Consider the following 20,622-nt stretch of genomic DNA (forward strand, 5'->3'; position numbering starts at 1 on the left):
ACTGCTGGCGGCTCACCTCCAACTGCGCAACGCTACGCGCTGTTAAAATCCAGCTGCCGCTGCCCAACACTACAATGGCAGACAACAATGCAAACCAGCCACAGACTGCACACGGCACAGCCAGTGATTTTCATATAGAGCGCTACGTGATGGAGGCCTTACCAATAAATAAACCTAAACAGCCTACTTACATAGCCCCCATGCTCCCCACAAAAAATTTTACAAATTGTTTTGGGCAGTGGCCAATAATGATTTGATAAATTTTTTTATAATTACAATAACAAAGATATCAAATGCACACACTTATTGATACAATGTTGGTCAAAAGCTAAAATTTTCTCACAGTCCATAAAGACAGTCCTGATCAATTGTCACAGTAAAATTGCAGTGTTTTACTTTTCTCAAAGTATGAGCAGTAAAAGAAAATGCACACGGAAGTAGTGGGTTTCCATGCAGTGTTGAAGAAGTAGTGTTGTCCTTCCAACGGAAAGACAGTGCTGACTCTCGATATGCAGACAGGTAATGGGCCACAACAGAGCAAACCCACAGCAGAGTCAGTCGAAGCTTTGAAGAATATTGGTAGGTAGGTCAATACAGAGTAGACCCATTGTAGTCCTGGTAGAGATTACGGTATTGGTGGGCCACCAGAGGTGCAGACCCAGTGCAGTCCTTGTAGAAATAATGGTATTGGTGAGTCATCAAAGGTGTAGACCCACTTTAGTCCTTGTAGAGATAGCCAGCAGCCATCTGTTTGACTGTGCAGGCGCACAATCACCATTGAAGAGTCTTGCGGATAATATAGCATGTCCATAACCCACCACTTGTCCACTCACAAAGGTTGTGGAATTGTCCCTAGAATCAGCAATGCTGTTAACCAGTCCCTTACTGAATTATCAACACACTTGCAAACACTATCAGTCCCTATTTCTCACATATTGTGCATATACTATGACCAACAGAAACATGTGCAGTGAAATGTAATTTACAAGTTACTTAACTTGATGAACTGGTGTCAATTACAATTTTATAACATAAGAATACAATAACAAAGGTACAAAATATATCATTAAAGAACATAACAATACAGATATCGTTTATAGTAGTACAGGCTTTACAAAAGAATCGAAATAGCAAATACATCAGTGTTACAAAAATTACGACATAAGTACATACATAAAAGATCAGAATAACTTTTGAAACATCAACTTCCCACATGAGCATTAGAACAAAACAGAATAAATAATGTGTAAACATCTTTACAAAGTAAATAACATGTTATTAATGCAAATTATATTTGAGGATAACAATATTCCTCATCATAGTGAATGTAGCTTAGTATTAGAAAAATTCTGCAACATAAGTCTTATCAGATAAACATATAAAGACCGGTAGAACAGAAATACACAAGGTTACACAAACACATAGTGGGATAACAGAAGGAAAGGACAGGGTTTGTTTTCAGTGTAACATTTGGTACTGCAGTCCAACTCAAAACTTCATTCTGTAGATCTTTCGTCATATCTCAACATTTGTTTCCACCAAAAATATCCTATCCAAGCATGCTTTCTATATTTTGTTCAGATCCTCTTTCAAAAATCGTTTTTATCCACTGTACACTACTTTTTTTGGCCAAATCATTTCTTATAGCTTCTCAATGCATTTCTTCCAATTCATCACAACTCGTTCTCTTTTATAACCTACCCCATCTTAAGCTAACTTAAAGCTACTGAGCTCAGATTCTTAACTAAGGGACGAGGCAATGCAGCAGCACAAAACAATTAATACAAACAGCAATGACAAAAAAAATCCAAGTAAGCAAAGCAAGCAGCAATAAATGTAATAACTTATACCTAAACATGACAAACCCACAAGCAGAAAAAATAGTACACTAAAGACAACAACGCAGATAAGGGAAATGTATATTCACATCTTAATGTCTATATAATTAAAGTGGTGCACCACAACTTATGCTACAAAAGAAATTACCAAGTACTTGAAAAGAAAATTATGTATACAGTTACTGTTACTAGTCCCTTCTTATTGTTCTTTCCCTTCCAAGTGCTCCTTTTTTTGATGAATGTGGATCATAAAATTATTATTTAACAGATCTGTTGACAGAAAGTTTTCACATTAGCAAATGCATTTAATTTTATTTTATAAAACCAATGCTGTAACACAGCTGGAAAACAGATATAAAATGAAACAAGCAACTGTGAAAGGCAAAGCATAAAAATATCATTCAATAGTCATGTGACGTTTCATAAGTTAGTACAAATTCTCTCAACTCTCGTAGAAAGACGCTTGTCATTGTCAGGTATGCAGATGTAAGAAAATATCTTTCCAAGTAATGAGCGTGTCGTTTTTGCGATGCTTTCTGCAAAGGAATGTCAATAGCGAGGATAATGGCCTCTTTATTTTTTTCTCCACCTGTGCCTCTGAAAGGCACACACTAATGGCTTGTTTCCAGGTGGCTGTCGCCCAGATGGGTGCCCACGACGCATTACATGCAGGTGGTCACTTAACTTTCTTACCGAAATATTTACGACACCAGTTTCCGCTACAGTGGCAGTCTCATATAAAAATTTCACAGGTCAAGAATTTGCGTTATTCATCTGTAGAAACAAAATCCTATTGATATAACAGTGTCCAAAAAATGTTAGTCGGCATTGTAATACATTCAAGCATATACATACATTTCATAACTCTTAAAGTACAATTCTAGGTTGACAACAACCTTTTTCACAAGCCAGAGTCCCTAACCACTACTCATTATTCCTTGCTTTATTACACATATACATATTTGTCGACACTTCTTCAATGTTTAATCATAAGAAATACATAGCATAATCAAATTCCTCACATAGCATCAGCCTATTGATCATAAACATACCACAACAGCGTAATACACATCGTCATCATAACATCATAAAACCTCAACCAAATCTCAAAATCGCTGTGGCTTCCTATTTCAAAACCTAAAAAAAATCTGTGCTCATGTCAAAAGGGTCATTTACCTCAAATGTACTTTAAAAATCATGACCCCATACCAAATACATCATTCAAAGCTCTCATAGTATCACAATGGTTCTGAAAAAATATGAACAGTTCACAAAGTACAGACAAAATACAACTTCGTAAGTGTGAAGTTATCCAATAGTGTAATTACGTAAAAATCTGTCACTGATGTAGTAAAGTAAATGTTTGTCTCTCTCAGTTAAATGATCAGATAGCTGTGTAATTTATGTGTTAGAGAAATATGGTACCGATGTGTAAAGTTGTATAAACAAATACCATATTAGCTAGGGCTCCTTGTGCTTGCCAAACACATGGTACACAAAGTAAGCGTGTACCCCCCTGAGGAATAATGTAATTATATCCTCAGGTGTTACAGATCACATCAATGGAATGAAATGTATCACGGAAAACCTTTGTATCATTGTACTTCAAATATCTTTAAAAATAAATGTTTTAAGTACAAAATGAATCACTCAACTACGTGTACTGTCGCGCTAAACTGTGCGTCGTGTTGTAAGATAATCTCTGTGGAAGTGTCGTAGTTATCGTCCTCCGAAAGCTAAGTTCTGCAGAAGTCAATGTACTTACCTCATTATAAACAAAAGTGAAATGCTTTGCGTATAGATATCGTAGTTACTACGCTTATTGCCATGATGAAGTAAGTACTGTACTGTAACGTATTGTTGTGCTACAGAAAAGGCTGTCTCATTGTAGCCATACCACAAAGTTACTACTAAAAGATGTTTTCCTTTCTAGAAGAATTCAGAAAAACTGTGCAGATATAAAACAGATACACCGCAAAACCACAATGTAAATTGTGTCACACATTAGTAGCGTCGTGATATAACCATGAAGCTATCAAAGAAACCAAATGCTAAGTCATTTTTAATCTCACAGAAAGTACTTCAAATAAAGAATGTCTTTTCAACTAAACCAAAATGTTGCATTAAAATCTCATTAACAGTATATGTTCTAAGTATGTAAGCCTTATAGTCGTTACGTAATCGTGCAACTAACAAGCAAGAATGTACAAATAACAACACTGTGTCGTCTGTTCACTATAACAATTCATTCGTAATTTTTGTTTAAAAATGTTCCCTAGGTTCTAGACTGGATAGTTAACTTCGAAACATTGTTGCATATTAACAGTTTCTCAGTGTGGCAAAGCATACTGGAAATGTGAAGTGAAATGTTTTATGGCAAAGACAAAGTTAAAAAGCAGATTATATTCTTTTTGACATTTCGATCCAATGTTAAGTAACTCATTAGTTAAATCTTCACGTGTTTGTTCAAGCGTGGTGTCTAATTTCCGAAGATTTTGTTCCATTGTGTCTAACTTTTGGAGATTTTGTTCCATTGTGTCTAACTGTTGCTGTGTTTGTCTCTGATGTTGTCCCATTGTGTCTAACTTTTGAAGCTTTTGTCCCATTTGTTGCATTAATTGTAATAACAATGCACTGGTGTCTTAAACATGTTCCTCAGTGCTATTCGGCAATGCATTTGAACCGGCAATATTCGTAGTTTGAAAAGCAGAAAATGTGTTTTGGCTTATTTGAGAAAACGGCGAGGACGCCAAATCTGCATCTACAGTATTTGTAAGATTGTGTCCTGTCATTTCGGAATCCTGAGACGAGCTGTTGCCGACCGATCGAATGATAATTCTTCCCTGTCCACTAATTGTTTCACTGCCTACGCCATTATTTGCAGCCCGCTCCATTTCACTATGCATAGTTACCAAATTACTACTTTGAATGTCTGTTAATTTATTACACAGTGGTCCTGGTAAGCTACGCTCGTCGTCACTATTATTTCTCAGTTTACTCTGGAGCCTAGTGTTACGTTTCTCACACGCCATTATTGTCACAATAATTCACACGATAACACAGAAAACCACAATTTGAAGAGAAAAAATAAGAGAACACATTAACATAGCACTGAAAATAATATCTAGTTAATTGCAAGCGCAGCTGCGAAATACTTGGTGCAAATCTACATGCATGTCACAACTGGTTTACTGTAAAACAATGAAAGACTGCAATTACAAAGGAGATTCTCTCTACAATTACGCGCTACCAATAAACAATATCTACACTAATTACACGAACTACAAGAAAAAATCAAAAGATTCCAGTGAGGTATCCTAGGCTAAGGGTCGACATATGAAACGTCCCCTTAGAAGAATTATACACGACTGGTCTATATGAAACGTCCCCTTTGAACAATTATACAAGACTGTGCTTAAACTGACACACAATATTTTTGGCGCAACGCAGTCTGACTTTCAAAAATCCCTACGAAAGAATGGCCCTGACTAACATTAACCTATACGTTTCACAAATCACTTACCTCACAAAAATCTTCGTTACTCAAGCTACTGCAATACAGCGAGCGCCACTACTGCCAGCTAAATAAAAGATTCAAACTACTGAAGGCACTAACTACTGATAGGCATAGTTAGCAAATGAAAGATTTTAATAGAGAACAAACAATGTATTTACCTCACTAGTCATAATATATATAGCAGTTCATGACAGCAATTCTTACAAATTTCAAAACTCCGCCATCTCTCTTCCCACGTTCACCACTGCTGGCGGCTCACCTCCAACTGCGCAACGCTACGCGCTGTTAAAATCCAGCTGCAGCTGCCCAACACTACAATGGCAGACAACAATGCAAACCAGCCACAGACTGCACACGGCACAGCCAGTGATTTTCATACAGAGCGCTACGTGATGGAGGCCTTACCAATAAATAAACCTAAACAGCCTACTTACAACTGTTATTGACGACTGTGCCACTAAAGCGGAGTTATTGAACGCAGTTTTCCGAAATTCCTTCACCAGGGAAGACGAATGGAATATTCCAGAATTTGAAACACGAACATCTGCTAGCATGAGTCTCTTAGAAGTAGATACCTTAGGGGTTGCGAAGCAACTCAAATCGCTTGATACGGGCTAGTCTTCAGGTCCAGATTGTATACCGATTAGGTTCCTTTCAGATTACGCTGATACTATAGCTCCCTACTTAGCACACATATACAACCGCTCGCTCACCGAAAATTGCGCAGGTCGCACCAGTGTTCAAGAAGGGTAGTAGGAGTAATCCATTTAACTACAGACCTATATCACTGACGTCGGTTTGCAGTAGGGTTTTGGAGCATATACTGTATTCAAACATTATGAATCACCTCGAAGGGAACGATCTATTGACACGTAATCAGCATGGCTTCAGAAAACATAACTCTTGTGCAACGCAGCTAGCTCTTTATTCGCACGAAGTAATGGCCACTATCGACAAAGGATCTGAAGTTGATTCCGTATTTCTAGATTTCCGGAAAGCTTTTGACACCGTTCCTCATAAGCGACTTCTAATCAAGCTGCGGAGCTATGGGGTATCGTCTCAGTTGTGCGACTGGATTCGTGATTTCCTGTCAGGAAGGTCGCAGTTCGTAGTAATAGATGGCAAATCATCGAGTAAAACTGAAGTGATATCAGGTGTTCCCCAGGGAAGCGTCCTGGGAGCTCTACTGTTCCTGATCTATATAAATGACCTGGGTGACAATCTGAGCAGTTCTCTTAGACTGTTCGCAGATGATGCTGTAATTTACCGTCTAGTAAGGTCATCTGAAGACCAGTATCAGTTGCAAAGCGATTTAGAAAAGATTGCCGTATGGTGTGTCAGGTGGCAGTTGACGCTAAATAACGAAAAGTGTGAGATGATCCACATGAGTTCCAAAAGAAATCCGTTGGAATTCGATTACTCGATAAATAGTACAATTCTCAAGGCTGTCAATTCAACTAAGTACCTGGGTGTTAAAATTACGAACAACTTCAGTTGGAAATACCACATAGATAATATTGTCGGGAAGGCGAGCCAAAGGTTGCGTTTCATTGGCAGGACACTTAGAAGATGCAACAAGACCACTAAAGAGACAGCTTACACTACACTCGTTCGTCCTCTGTTAGAATATTGCTGCGCGGTGTGGGACCCTTACCAGGTGGGATTGACGGAGGACATCGAAAGGGTGCAAAAAAGGGCAGCTCGTTTTGTATTATCGCGTTATAGGGGAGAGAGTGTGGCAGATATGATACACGAGTTGGGATGGAAGTCATTACAGCATAGACGTTTTTCGTCGCGGCGAGACCTTTTTACGAAATTTCAGTCACCAACTTTCTCTTCCGAATGCGAAAATATTTTGTTGAGCCCAACCTACATAGGTATGAATGATCATCAAAATAAAATAAGAGGAATCAGAGCTCGAACAGAAAGGTTTAGGTGTTCGTTTTTCCCGCTCGCTGTTCGGGAGTGGAATAGTAGAGAGATAGTATGATTGTGGTTCGATGAACCCTCTGCCAAGCACTTAAATGTGAATTGCAGAGTAGTCATGTAGATGTAGACATGTAGATGTAGACTATGCTCCAGACTGAAAGCTGAAAAGCATAATCAGTCTTAAATGATGATGATGATGATGATTAACCATTATCTTAACATAGACCCCAGTTAACTTACTGCTAACTCATAAGTATCTACCTTATATTTATTACCTAAAATATGCAGATCTCCCTAGAATTAGAGTAGCACATGACACTCATTCACACAACATAGAAAAAAGGAAAGCATCTAATTACAAGCAAAAGGAGAGCAAAGTAGTCTACACAACATTATATCTTAAAGAAATTTCAACACTAATGCAACTGCACACAAAGAAACACTGGAAACACAAAATTGTAGAGGAGCGAGTTGTCATAGCACATGCAACACTGTATCATATCCTAGAAAAGTTGGTTTAACCAGTAAAAAGTGTGTTGCCTACCAACATAAATCAGTTTGCCTCTAAATTGAAGAAAGATGACATTGAAATGTAAAACAAGAATAAATATTCTAGACTATCTAGACTTGCTTACTTAGACTGGTGTACCATGGTTCTATTGTTAGCAAATATGCATTATATAGTACATTAAAATGTTTACTCAAAAAGACTACTAGTAATTACTAGAATTTTGCTCTTTTTTCTTTGTGACAGATTTCCTCTCTTATTCCTTATAGTTTCTGGGTAAGTCTCTCCCAATGATCTCTCAGTAAAATTTCTCATCATAAACTTTGAAGAGGTCTCGTGAACAGAAAAAGTTAAAGATTAGTACAAACTGTTAAAACTATTTTTATGTATACAACAGTATTTAAACAAATGTATAAGGAATACTTCTGTCATGAACACAAAACATCAATCACAAGAAATGTGGTACTGATGGTCAGTAAAAACCAATTAAGTGGCAATCTGTTATTATATCTAACGTTTTACTAACGCATATTTCAAGTCTTTCAGGTTTTCATATAGAGTGTATAAATAATTATTTTCATGTCATTCAAGCAAAGCTAGCATTTCATATGACAACACTTACTCGCTTCTTAGATTCCAACCTAATAAACGCACCATTCTTCCAAAAACATGTGTTAATAGAAAACAGAGTTTATAACCAATCCCTATTCATCATTACACCAAATATCATCAACACTTATCATCATACATCATTGATAAAATATAGCACCAGTGGTTCCAATGCACAGATAACCTCAAATCTCATAAAATTTGATTACTTTTCCAGGAAAACACTTATTATCTGCTTGGTCTTCAGAAATTGGCAAATAAGAAAAACTGCATCATCAGCTGTTTACTAAAAAATTCACTCAAATCCAAGAAAGTTGAATAATGTTTACTACTGTAACCTTACATACTTCATGGAATCGTATACAACACCCCAGTATGATTGTTTATCATGTACCAACTCAGTAAAAAGCAAAATTTCGTTACATACCTAATGAGCTACACAAAATTCCATACATATCAATATCTACAGTCTCAGGTATTGCTAATGTATTACTCACTTAACAAATCGCTTTATGGGTGATATGTGGTGCACTCCTTTGGATTTTCATGTACACAGTGTTTCAACTTTGTTTTAATTCTCATGCACTATTCTTTTAATTTCGTATGGTCTGTTGTAGAGAAGGAAGAATTTATGACTAAGGTACTTACCTTTACTTGATGTCGGATGAGATTTGTCCCAAACTTTTTGTCTTACATGCAATTTCCTAACTTGTGCCTTCATATTATAAGATTTCCTGCATTTTAACTGAATTTGCAACATTTGTTGAGACTAATTGTTTGATATCTTTGTGTCATAGTTTTATGGCTTGAGAAAATTGTACAAGTTCTTTGATTTTGTCTGGCAGCTGTTGGCATAGAAGTTGAGTCGTGAGGAAGCTCATTTAAGATATCTTGAAATAAAGTGATATATATGTCGCTGCTTCTGTGTCGGCGCCGGAAATAGACCCTGCACAACTTGTTAATCTCTTTCATTCTACTCCTTGATGGGTTTGAATGTGGAGAATATTATGAAATAAATATTGGCTGGATCTTGTATCTCTTCAATGAATGCAACCAAACACTAACTAAGGACCATTATCTGATCTGACCTTGTCAACATGTCCTACATGGTGTAAAAAAGGTTTGAACACTCTTTTGGCTGTGGCCTAATGCAAAGGGATACAAATTTAGATGTCAATTCCAATGTGACGAAAACATAAGAAAAACCATTTCTAGATCTAACTAGTAGTCCTAGTAAATCTATGGCTAATAATTGTTTTAGCTTGGAAGCTTTGATTCCAAACAGTGGGGAACAATGTGAAATAGTGGAAAGTTTGGTTTTGACAGAGTTTACACTTCACAAGTACTTTGCATAGTCTTTTCTCCATGTTGTTAAAATAGCACGTGGTGCGTAATTTGTGGAAACACTTCTGTGGTCGAAAACGCTTGTAGCTTAAGCGCGTGTACCGTATCAACTTACTGACCAATTCCTCTGGAATATACACCACCCAAAGTGTACCATACAGAGTGCTACGTTTAAAGAGCTTAACGTTACTGACCGAATAAAACTGTCTGATAGCTTTATTTCTCCTGTCTTTTCGTTTTTCGTTAAATCATTCCAAAAAGTAGCTTTAATTTGTTCTTCTGCTACATTGAGTAATGAGTTTGAGATAAAGTTCTCGAAAGCTACTTTTTTTTAGATAAAGCAAGTTAAAATTCGTCCTTTAAAACACCTGCGTTGTTATCAGCTAAACCACTTGGGGTACAAAGTAAAGCATCAATGGAATGTAACAGATAGTGAAATTATATTCCTGCAAGGTCAGTGCCCAACAATGTAATCTTTCATAGTTTCATTAGAGGTCATTAAAAACTGTAAGTCTTTGTGGTTGAATAAACTTACGCATGCTTATCAAGTAAATAGTATCTAAATTTCACAAATACCCAGAGAATGGCTATGGCTTCTACTTCTGTGACTGAGTAATTTATTTCCGATTTATTTAATGCTCTACTGGCGAACGCAATACTCTTTTGGACAATGATTCCATTGTCAGTGCGTCCTTCGAAAAGATGAGATCTGACTGATATTTAGGAAGAATCTGTAGATAAGCAGAAATCTTTTGATAGGTCATGATGTGCTATAAGTGTTGGAGTCAACAGTGCCTCTTTCGGCGTATCGAACTATAATTGTACTTGATCATTCCTGTACCAACTTGTGTTTTTGCTTCTCAAAGAATATAATGATAGTGTGGACAAAATATTTAGTTTCAAATATCTACAGTAAAAACCTACTGCTCCTAAAAAGCTTTTGACTTATCATTTAGTAGTAGGCGATGAGATTGCTCTGATTATTTCTAGGTTTTTAGCATCAAGTGCAGTACCTTCTGATGAAATTATAGGGACTAAAAATTGTACACTCATCTTACCAAAATGAGATTTTCTTAAGTTTGTCAAGCATGAATCTTCAAAAGTGTCCAAAAAATGTTCTAAGATTTTGTTACGTGTTGCCAAAGTTAGTTCTGCTGTCAAAATATCATCAACGTCGGTGGAAATTGTCACTGTAGACAGTCTGGAAGAATAGTGTTAGGCCCACAAATAAATGCTGCTGATGAAATGTTTAAACCAAAAGGCAATTTACAGAACTGGTAACACATCCGAAAACATAAAAATACTGCGTACTTCCTGCAGTCAGAATATAACTCTTTTCACCAAAAACTGGAGTGTAAATCTACAGATGACATTACTTGTATGCTATAGAAATATTGTAACAGTTTGTCAAGTGGCTAGGGTCTGTCTGTTTCCAGGAGAATCGTAGTCTTGATTTCATGCGAGTCCAAGAGACAGTTAGACCGTCAATGAGAGAGCACTTCGATTGCCCACTGCTAATAAGGCGAGTACACTGTCGTTTTTTAAATATATTTATACGAACTTCAAACAGGAGCGACTGCAGTAATGGATAAGAACTGTCATTGTTGTGTACAGATGCGATCTGAGTTGGCGACACTTCGCTCACAGCTCCAGGCTGTGTTGGCTTCCATCACACAGCTTGAGGCTGCTGCCAAGGGGCGTCACTGTGGGGCATCGAATGCGGGGATGCGAGGGACGTCGGGCATGTCCCATGTGTCCTCCGATCGGTCCACTGCTTTGACTGCCCTTGGTACTGCCTGCACTGAGGTTGTCCCCTGATCCAGTGGGAGATCATTCCAAAGTCTGGCAGGCAGCGAAAAACTTAAGAGGGGCCGGTCGTAGGGCCTCCCTGGTTCGTTTGACGAACAGGTTTCGGGCGTTATCTGTGGCTGACGAAGTTTGTGAGCCATATGCAGTCGTCCACCCTGTTCCAAAGGAAACTTCTCGGCCTGCAAGCTCTGGGCATTCACAGAGGGAGGGTTTGCTGGTAGTTGGGAGCTCCAACGTTAGGCGCGTAATGAGGCCCCTTAGGAACATGGCTGTCAAGGAGGGGAAGGAAGCCAGTGTGCGCTCCGTGTGTATTCAGAGGGGAGTCATTACAGATGCGGAAAGAGTGCTTCCGGATCACATGATGAGTACAGGGTGCAGCCAACTGGCTGTGTCGCTTAGGATCGGATCAGATACTGTCTGGTTTTGCGCTGCTTGCGGAAATGGTAAAGACTGCCAGTCTTGCTCCCGAGATTAAGGCTTAGCTCACCACCTGCAGCTTCGTCGATAGAACCGACCTTGTAGGCTGCAGATTCCTTGACTTGCGGCATCGGGTGGTGGGTTTCCGGGTTCCGCTTAATAGGTCAGGAGTCCACTACACACAGGAGGCTGCTACACAGGTAGCGGGGGCTGTGTGGAAGGGACTGGGATATTTTTTAGGTTAGAGGGTCTCAGGGAACCACAGAAGGGGCGTTCGTCTAAATGTTGGCAGGTAAAACACAATAAGGTAGTTGTAGAAACGATTGGTATTTTAGTTGTAAATTGTCGTAGCTCTATTGGGAAAGAACCAGAGTTCCAAGCCATAATAGAAATCACTAAAGCTCAAATAGTTGTAGGTACAGAGAGCTGGCTAAAGCCGGAAATAAGTTCAGCCGAAATTTTTTCAAACGGTCTAACAGTGTTCAGAAAGGATAGATTAAATACAGTTGGTGGTGGAGTATTTATTGCTGTCAGAGGTAGTTTGCCTTGTAGCGAAATTGAAGTAGATAGTTCGTGTGAAATGGTATGGGTAGAGGTTATACCTGACAATCGGACTGAACTATTAATTGGATGGCCAGAGAGGGATCGTCAAGATAAAGATGAAGCAAAGCCACTATTTTCCACTGTGCTGTATTTTGCTTTTGGTTGTGTATTGGGTGAATTAAGAGTAAAGATGTATGCTCGAAACACCCTGTTTTAATTGCAATAATGAATGTGAATAATATAAACTTGCATAACCGCTGCAAACAGGAAGCTAGTTGGCACATCAACATCATTAGGTTTGAAGAGTGGTCATCTCCAGTACATTCAAACTCGTTTACTGACCACAGTCGACGGGTGATGTACGTTGTGTATAATGTTTCCGTCTGGGGCCAATTGCTACATGGCAACTGCTCTGCAACATGCTTAAACCCGTAGTGTAGTTTTTTTGTGTCTCCTGAAAAATTTACTTTCTGTGACATTACCGATTTTGCTGTATTAAAGCTGTCTCATTTGTGTTGAACACCTCAAGTAACTTTTTGTCCAGAGGCAAAATAAAAAAGATCAAGCAAATGTTGTTTGGCTACCAGGACATTGAGCATTAGGATTGTCTTTCTGGTAGCATTGTTCATCAAGACGCCATGAAAGCAATTCGCCTTTTTTAAATAGCGCCCTACATTTTTATTCAGTAATGCACTTCGTCTTCTCAAGACCTGTACAAACACGTATCACAGTGTACCATCCCAGTGAACATGCACTGGGGCGCGGTGCAGGTACGTGCGGTGACGTAATTGGCTGCAGCAGACAACAAACGGACGGGAAAACAAGGAAAATGCACACCGGTGTCATTCAGTCAACTGTGTTCAGTTGAAGATTTTTATGAGTGCAATGTACACCGATGAACAGAAAGTACACAGCGTATCGTTTAAACGTCCTATAGTACTGTGTTACATGTGTCCGTATTGTAAATATGTATACATTTTTGCAGTTGTTGTGGCCTGCCGGAGTGACCGAGCGTTTCTAGGCGCTACAGTTTGGAACCGCGCGGCTTCTACGGTCGCAGGTTGGAATCCTGCCTCGGGCACGGATGTGTGTGATGTCCTTAGGTTATTTAAGTTTAAGTAGCTCTAAGTTCTAGGGGACTGATGACCTCAGAAGTTAAGTCTCATAGTGCTCAGAGCCATTTGAACCATTTGAAGTTGTTGTGGTCGGATAAAAGATCGTGACCGATATGGACCAGAGCCGCGTTTTAAGGCTTGTGAATTAATATCACTTCCAGACCCGACAGTAAATACTGGAGGCAGTGAATGGAAAGAGTCCCAACCTGTAGCTAGAAAACATTGCGACGGGAGCAGCAGTCACCTCGCAAGAGGCCTTTTGCTCACAAAGTTGCATAAAGCTGCGCGTTTTCAATGAGCTGGAAAGCATCGAACGTGGACAGCAGTTGACTGGCAGTACGGAAACTGGACGGACTAGTACCGTTTTGCTTATATCAAATGACGCCCGTCGTCGAGTGCAAAATCTAGCATTTCGTCCTGAATGTGTGCAAGGTTAGAATCAAGCCGAAGGCGGTTCTGTGATGTTTTGGGGGTGATTTTGCTACCATGAATGGAGCCCTCTCACCGAGGTGACCACTAACGTGAACCAGCATGTGTATTTAAACATTCTGAATGATCAGGTGTTGCCTTTCGGTCAACTTCTGCATGATGAGTATGCTACTGATATCCCTATTCTTTCAACGCGACGACAGTACAGTTCACGGGCTGGAAGAATATGTGACTGGTTTCCTGAACGCTCTCCCACACTATTACGTCTCGACCTGAAAAATCACCTTACTTGAATCCCATGGAAAATCTGTGGGACATGTTCAAAAAGCGGGTAAAACAACGACATCGGCATCCTCGAAATTTGGTAGAATTTTGCGATCAGAGCCTCACAACTTAGTGGACTCACTTACTAACCGAATCCAGGTAGTTATCAAGTCCAGGGACGGAAGTACAAGGCATTAAATCATGGCTATAATGATTTCTTTAACGGTGACTAATTTTATCTCCGGTGAATTTATATCCCTTCTACAATAATTGACACTCTGTAGTTTACGTACGTTTACTCGATGAAAAACGTTTTATGACGCACTATGTGCAGTTAGTGCATACACTTTATTTATAGCTGTTCTTTTTTAATACAGATGGTCCGTGGACGGTCAGAATGCACCAGTACCTATATTCGTAACTAAAAAAAATTAATACAGCCATGTATTGCATCATGCAGTTCCTATCTTTTATGAAAGCTGCCCAACATCGCCCATACAACATATTTTTTGTGTTATTGTGCTTCGAAAGATAGCTTCCTGCACTTTTTCTTCGTGGTCTCCAAATTTGATGTTAAGTTTGTCACTGATCTCACTTCTGCTACTACTTTATTGCTTGTGTCTTTCTTCAATTTACTCTCAATCCATAGTGCGCCCTCATTAGACTATTCCTTGCAATCAACAGTCCTGTAATTCTTCTTCACTTTCACTGAGGATAGCAATGCGATCAGCGACTCTTATCATTGATATCCTTTCTTTTATTTTAATCCCACTCCTGATCCCTTTATTTCTATTTTCTTCGATGTATAGATTGAGTAGTAGGGTCGTGAGACTACATCTCCCTCTTCACCCTTTCAAATCCGAGAATTTCGTTCTTCATCTTCCATTCTCACTGTTCCCTCTTTTTTTCTTGTATGTTCTGTATAATATCCGTCTTTTCCTATAACCTGTAACTATTTTCTTGCGTATTCCGTTCATTTATATCATTTGACATTGTCGAACAGTTTTTCTGATTTGACGAATCATATGAACATGTCTTGATTTTCCTAAAGCCTTGCTTCCATTATCAAGTGCAAAGACAGAATGCGTCCCTAGTGCCTTTACTTTTCCTGAAGCCAGACTTATTGCCATCAAACAGATCCTCAAATACGTTTTTCATTCTTCTGTATATTACTTTTGTCAGCAGCTTGGAACCCTGAGCTGTTAAGCTGACTGTGCGATAGGTCTCTTCTTTTTATCATCATAGCTGAGTGTGTGTTATTTTCTTTCTAAGTCTGACGGCATGTTTCCAGACTTACAGATTCAGCAAACCAACTTTAACAGTCGTTTGGTTGGCTCTTCTCTCAGTAATTCGGGAAATTCCGAAGGAATATTGTAAGTAGGCTGTTTAGGTTTTTTTATTGGTAACGGCGCCGCCACGTAGCGCTCTGTATGAAAAATCACTGGCTGTGCTGTGCGCAGTCTGTGGCTAGTTTGCATTGTTGTCTGCCATTGTAGTGTTGGGCAGCGGCAGCTGGATGCTAACAGGGCGTAGCGTTGCGCAGTTGGAGGTGAGCCGCCAGCAGTGGTGGACGTGGGGAGAGAGATGGTGGAGTTTTGAAATTTGTAAGAATTGCTGTCATGAACTGCTATATATATTATGACTAGTGAGGTAAATACATTGTTTGTTCTCTATTAAAATCTTTCATTTGCTAACTATGCCTATCAGTAGTTAGTGCCTTCAGTAGTTTGAATCTTTTATTTAGCTGGCAGTAGTGGCGCTCGCTATATTGCAGTAGCTTGAGTAACGAAGATTTTTGTGAGGTAAGTGATTAGTGAAACGTAGAGGTTAATGTTAGTCAGGGCCATTCTTTCGTAGGGATTTTTGGAAGTCAGATTGCGTTGCGCCAAAAATGTGTTTCAGTTTAAGCACAGTCTTGTACAATTTTTTCTAAGGGGACGTTTCATATATTGTCTACGCCTTCCGCCTTAGTGATCGTAAGTGTTTCACAGCTCTGTTAAGCTCTAATACTGGATCCGTTTCGTCTTTTACATCGACCCTCATTTGTCGTTCAGTCATATCATTAGAAGGTTCCGTCCATCGTAGAGACCTTCTTTCCTCCTATACAATCTCTTCTCCGTAACTAACCCTTTCAGACATGATTTTCTTCTAGAGGAAGGAGACTTTTTCTTTATGTGGTACTGCTCTTAGGTGATTTCTTAATGATTTTGAAAGCAAGATTTATACAGAAGTATATAACCGTTTTCAAAACATGCTTTGTGCACATGGGTTCATTTTATGGACTAAAATAATTAATTACAAAAATTTTCTGTTGTAAAAAGTAGTAAAATGGTCATTCAATAATCACGAAAAATAACAATAACAGTATTCTGTTATGCAGTAGAATGTAGCAAACGAACCACATCCGTGTATAGTGATATTCACAAGTGTATTGTGATAGTCACAAGCTACCGCGCACTGCTGCACTGACTTTCTGATATTTTCACAGTGATGTCCAACAGTTGGCAGCACTGGCACATGATAAAAAGACTGACCATTCATAAATGTGTAACTAGGGTTTTCATTGGCAAATAATACTTTTGTTGCAGCGAAGACAAAGTAAAAAGTTTAATGTACAGTTGTAGCCGGAGAGTCTGAAAGGGTTACGAATGGATTACGTATCGCACTCGTAATGTTGACGCATTTTGTATCAATTTCAAGAAAAGTTCTTTCTTTTTCGATTTCTTCTCATTATCCCTTCTCGCATTTGATTCCCTGCACTTCATATATATTTCATTCCTAGGTGACTTTTATTGCTGTATTCCTGTCTTTTCCTGAACATTTTGGTATTTCCTTCTTCTGTCGATCGATTGATTTCTGGCACCAAAGGTTTCTTCGCAGTTATATTTGCGTCTTTCGTCGATCAATTGATTTCTGGGAGTAAATGCTTATATGCAGCTTCCTTTCTTTTACATATATTTAATATATTTGTATGTTCAACTTCTGTGATTGCCCTTTCTAGAGATGTCCATTCCTCTTCTATTGAACTGCCTGTTGTGGTATTCACTACCGCAGTACCTACAGTCAAAAAGAACTTCATACGCTCCTTCTCGTTGCTCACTACTTCAGTATCTCACTTCGCTTAAACTTCAGCGATGCGCTTCCCTTAAACCAGTTCTGCTCCTCATCATTACTAAACTGTGGCGCGAGTCATTATCCGCTCCTTTGTACACCTCAAAATCCAATATCTAGTTACTGAAGTTCTGTCTGAGATGTTGTAGTTGCGTTGCAGTCGTCCAGTGTCTCCAGGATTTCCCCTTCTTCTTGTATTTCTGAACAGTGTATGTACATATATCGCTGGTGCTCTGTCACCTGCAAGATTTTAGCAGTAACATGCTCGGAGTTGCTACCTCCTCGCTATATTTTCCATTTGTGTGTTCTGTGTGTGTGCAGGTGACCATGTATCACTACGACCTGCCCCAGTACCTGCAGGACATCGGAGGCTGGCCTAACCCAGTTCTGGCGGACTATTTCCGGGAGTACGCTCGCTTCCTCTTTGATACGTATGGAGACAGGGTAAGTCCTTCGGAAGAACAGTACCTTGGTGGAGTCGGTTACAATCTTGGAAAACAGTGATTCTGTGCAGATTTTGTTTATCAGGTGCCTTGTCTCCTTAGGCTCTCCTTATGGGGCCGGCCATAGTGGCCGAGCGGTTCTAGTCGCTTCAGTCTGGAACCGCGCGACTCCTAAGGTTGCAGGTTCGAATCCTGCCTCGGGCATGGATGCGTGTGATGTCCTTAGGTTAGTTAGGTTTAAGTAGTTCTACGTTCTAGGGGACTGATGACCTCAGAAGTTAAGTCCCATAGCTCTCAGAGCCATTTGAACCATTCTTCTTGTGACACATAGCAAGTTCATCCTGAGTAGGCTCATGTAGCTCCACTTGAAGGTGAAACTGCTGCAAATACAGGACGGGTACTGGTATAGGCATCCTTGATCACATTACCAACGTGTGATCCGCTGCTCAAGTGCTGTGTTATCTCAAGTACAAAACTCTAGAGCAAGTGATGACTTACTCTTGCGAAATTATATCAATAAACCAATTGTGATAAGGCGCTAATGGAAATATGATCTGAGCTGGTTGCGACACTAACATCAACGTGATATAACATACATTATGGCACATTCAAAGTATAGGTTTTCTTATGCTTTATTTGATGATTTTTAAGAGAATCTTTTTTACGCTAACTTATACATTTGTTTTGATTCTGATAAAGGGAGGTCTGCATCTCCCTTCACAAGAATCCAAGTAAATGTTTGAGGCAGTGCCGCGCAGGGTAGCCGCGTGGTCTAAGGCGGTCTTGCCACAGTTCGCGCAGCTAGCCCTCGTCAGAGGTTCGAGTCCTCCCTCGGGCGTTGTCGTTAGCGTAAGTTAGTTTAAGTTAGAGTAAGTAGTGTGTAAGCGTACGGACCGATGACCTCAGCACATAGAACTTACCACAAATTTGCAAAAGTTTTTGAGGCAGCGTAACGAATGCTTTTTGATTGAACGAGTTCCACCCCCTCTGGACACAGAATAATCGCGTAAGTACGGGTGTGAGCATGATGCTTACATTCTCTCGACCAACTCTAGTAAAATTCAGGACGTTCTTACCAAGTACCACATAGCACACACTTTCAGTAATCTGTGTAGTAAATTTCATGAGCAAGTTTCCACGTTACAATGATATATTCCGGAGATAAATCAGCAGTTCGTTCGTGAGTGCATGGCTTTATTTATGTTCCCGTATCCATTCCATCCGATTAATTTCACGTTTCAATAGTCGCAGCTAGTGCCTGCCATAAGTGAATCTGCTACTGTGAGAAATATGTAGGCTCAAGAAATCGTATGTTCAATAATTAAATTCTGTGGGACTTAATAACGGATACTGGATTTTGCATCATACTACCATCGACTTCAAAAATTATTTTTACGTTCTCCTAAATATTTTCTGACAAGATGACGTATGAATTTATGAAAATTTGTCTCATCTATTTTGTGTGCTAAGTAAGAAAAAAGGAACCTTCCTAAAACAGGAAACATTACACAAGTAATGTGACATGAACTTAGGAGCAGGAAGAAAAAAAAATACTTTTATGGACCCCTTTCTGTACACCATGCGTACAAAAACTTCTTTGCTGATAAATGACGTCATCGCAGTAACTACGTTGCCAGCTTGCACTATTTTTTGTTTTATTTATTTAATAGCAGAGCAACCTGGCGTTGACCAGGTATTTGTTACAGCTGTGCACCCACGCCCCTACCAGGCAGTGTCTGCCCTTGTGCTTAATGTCGTATCTCCTGATCTATGTGTCGTACAAGATACAGTTCTGTAGGTACATTCAACGGCATATGTGGACACTGTCAGAAAAATGTGTTGCGAATGGAGGTAGTAACAATATGAAGTAGTGAGTTTAAACGACCTGCGCGGTGCGGCAATTGTAAACGCATATCACTGTTTACGACGTCATATCTCTTGAACTATGTGTCATACAGTGGTATACTATTGTAGGTGTATTCAACGGCATATATGGATATGCATACCGTTTGCGAAATTTATTGTGAATAGTATTAGTAGCAAATAAGCAATAAATTTAAACCTCATGCATAATGCGGTAGTTGTCACGCATCTCATTGTTTATGAGATCATATTTCCTGATCTATGGAGCGCAGTCATATAATTTACATTCGGTGATATACGTTCATACCGTCCTTAAAATAAGTCGCGAATATAACTGGCAGTAAAAAGGTAATGCGGAGCTTTTACTGCATGATTAGTTGAAAAGGAGTAAGCTATAAACATTTTTTCTTTCATCGTTTTGTAGGGATTGCCAGAGACAAAAAATTTCGTCAAGGTTTGAAATTATGCGTAAAGTTTCTTGCACGCCGCTACGTGCTCTGGATATGTAAAGCCTGGGAATTCATGCATCGTTTCACCCCCATCCCTTTCGATAAATAGTTTTTTCTCCCTCCCCCCCCCCCCCCCCCCCCAGCGATTGTTGACTACCAGTAAGGTATATGTGTACCAAATCTGGTTGAAATCGTTCCAGTGGTTTCGGAGGAGACGTGGAACTCTCTCTCTCTCTCTCTCTCTCTCTCTCTCTCTCTCTCTCTCTCACACACACACACACACACGCACGCACGCACGCACACATCCATTTTTTATTATATGTATGGATTTGGCCTCCACACTTTGAACTAACAATTGTAAACGACCGAAATGCATTCGACCAGCAAATTGTGAGCAGGCAGTGTTAGGCAGCGGACGCGCTGTCGAATTGTGT

At 39.5% G+C, this 20,622-nt stretch overlaps 1 protein-coding gene across 1 annotated transcript in view; it reads left to right on the forward strand.

The window, feature by feature from the left end:
• The window catches only part of LOC126281966 (myrosinase 1-like), a 286,428-nt gene that overhangs the window by 82,806 nt on the left and 183,000 nt on the right, over positions 1–20,622 (forward strand). The window contains exon 4 of the mRNA XM_049981342.1: positions 17,755–17,877. Coding sequence (XP_049837299.1) covers positions 17,755–17,877 — 123 coding nt within the window. The remainder of the gene's footprint in view (positions 1–17,754; positions 17,878–20,622) is intronic.

Source organism: Schistocerca gregaria, chromosome 7 (genome assembly GCF_023897955.1).
Source record: "Schistocerca gregaria isolate iqSchGreg1 chromosome 7, iqSchGreg1.2, whole genome shotgun sequence".
NCBI classification, from domain to species: Eukaryota; Metazoa; Arthropoda; class Insecta; order Orthoptera; family Acrididae; genus Schistocerca; species Schistocerca gregaria.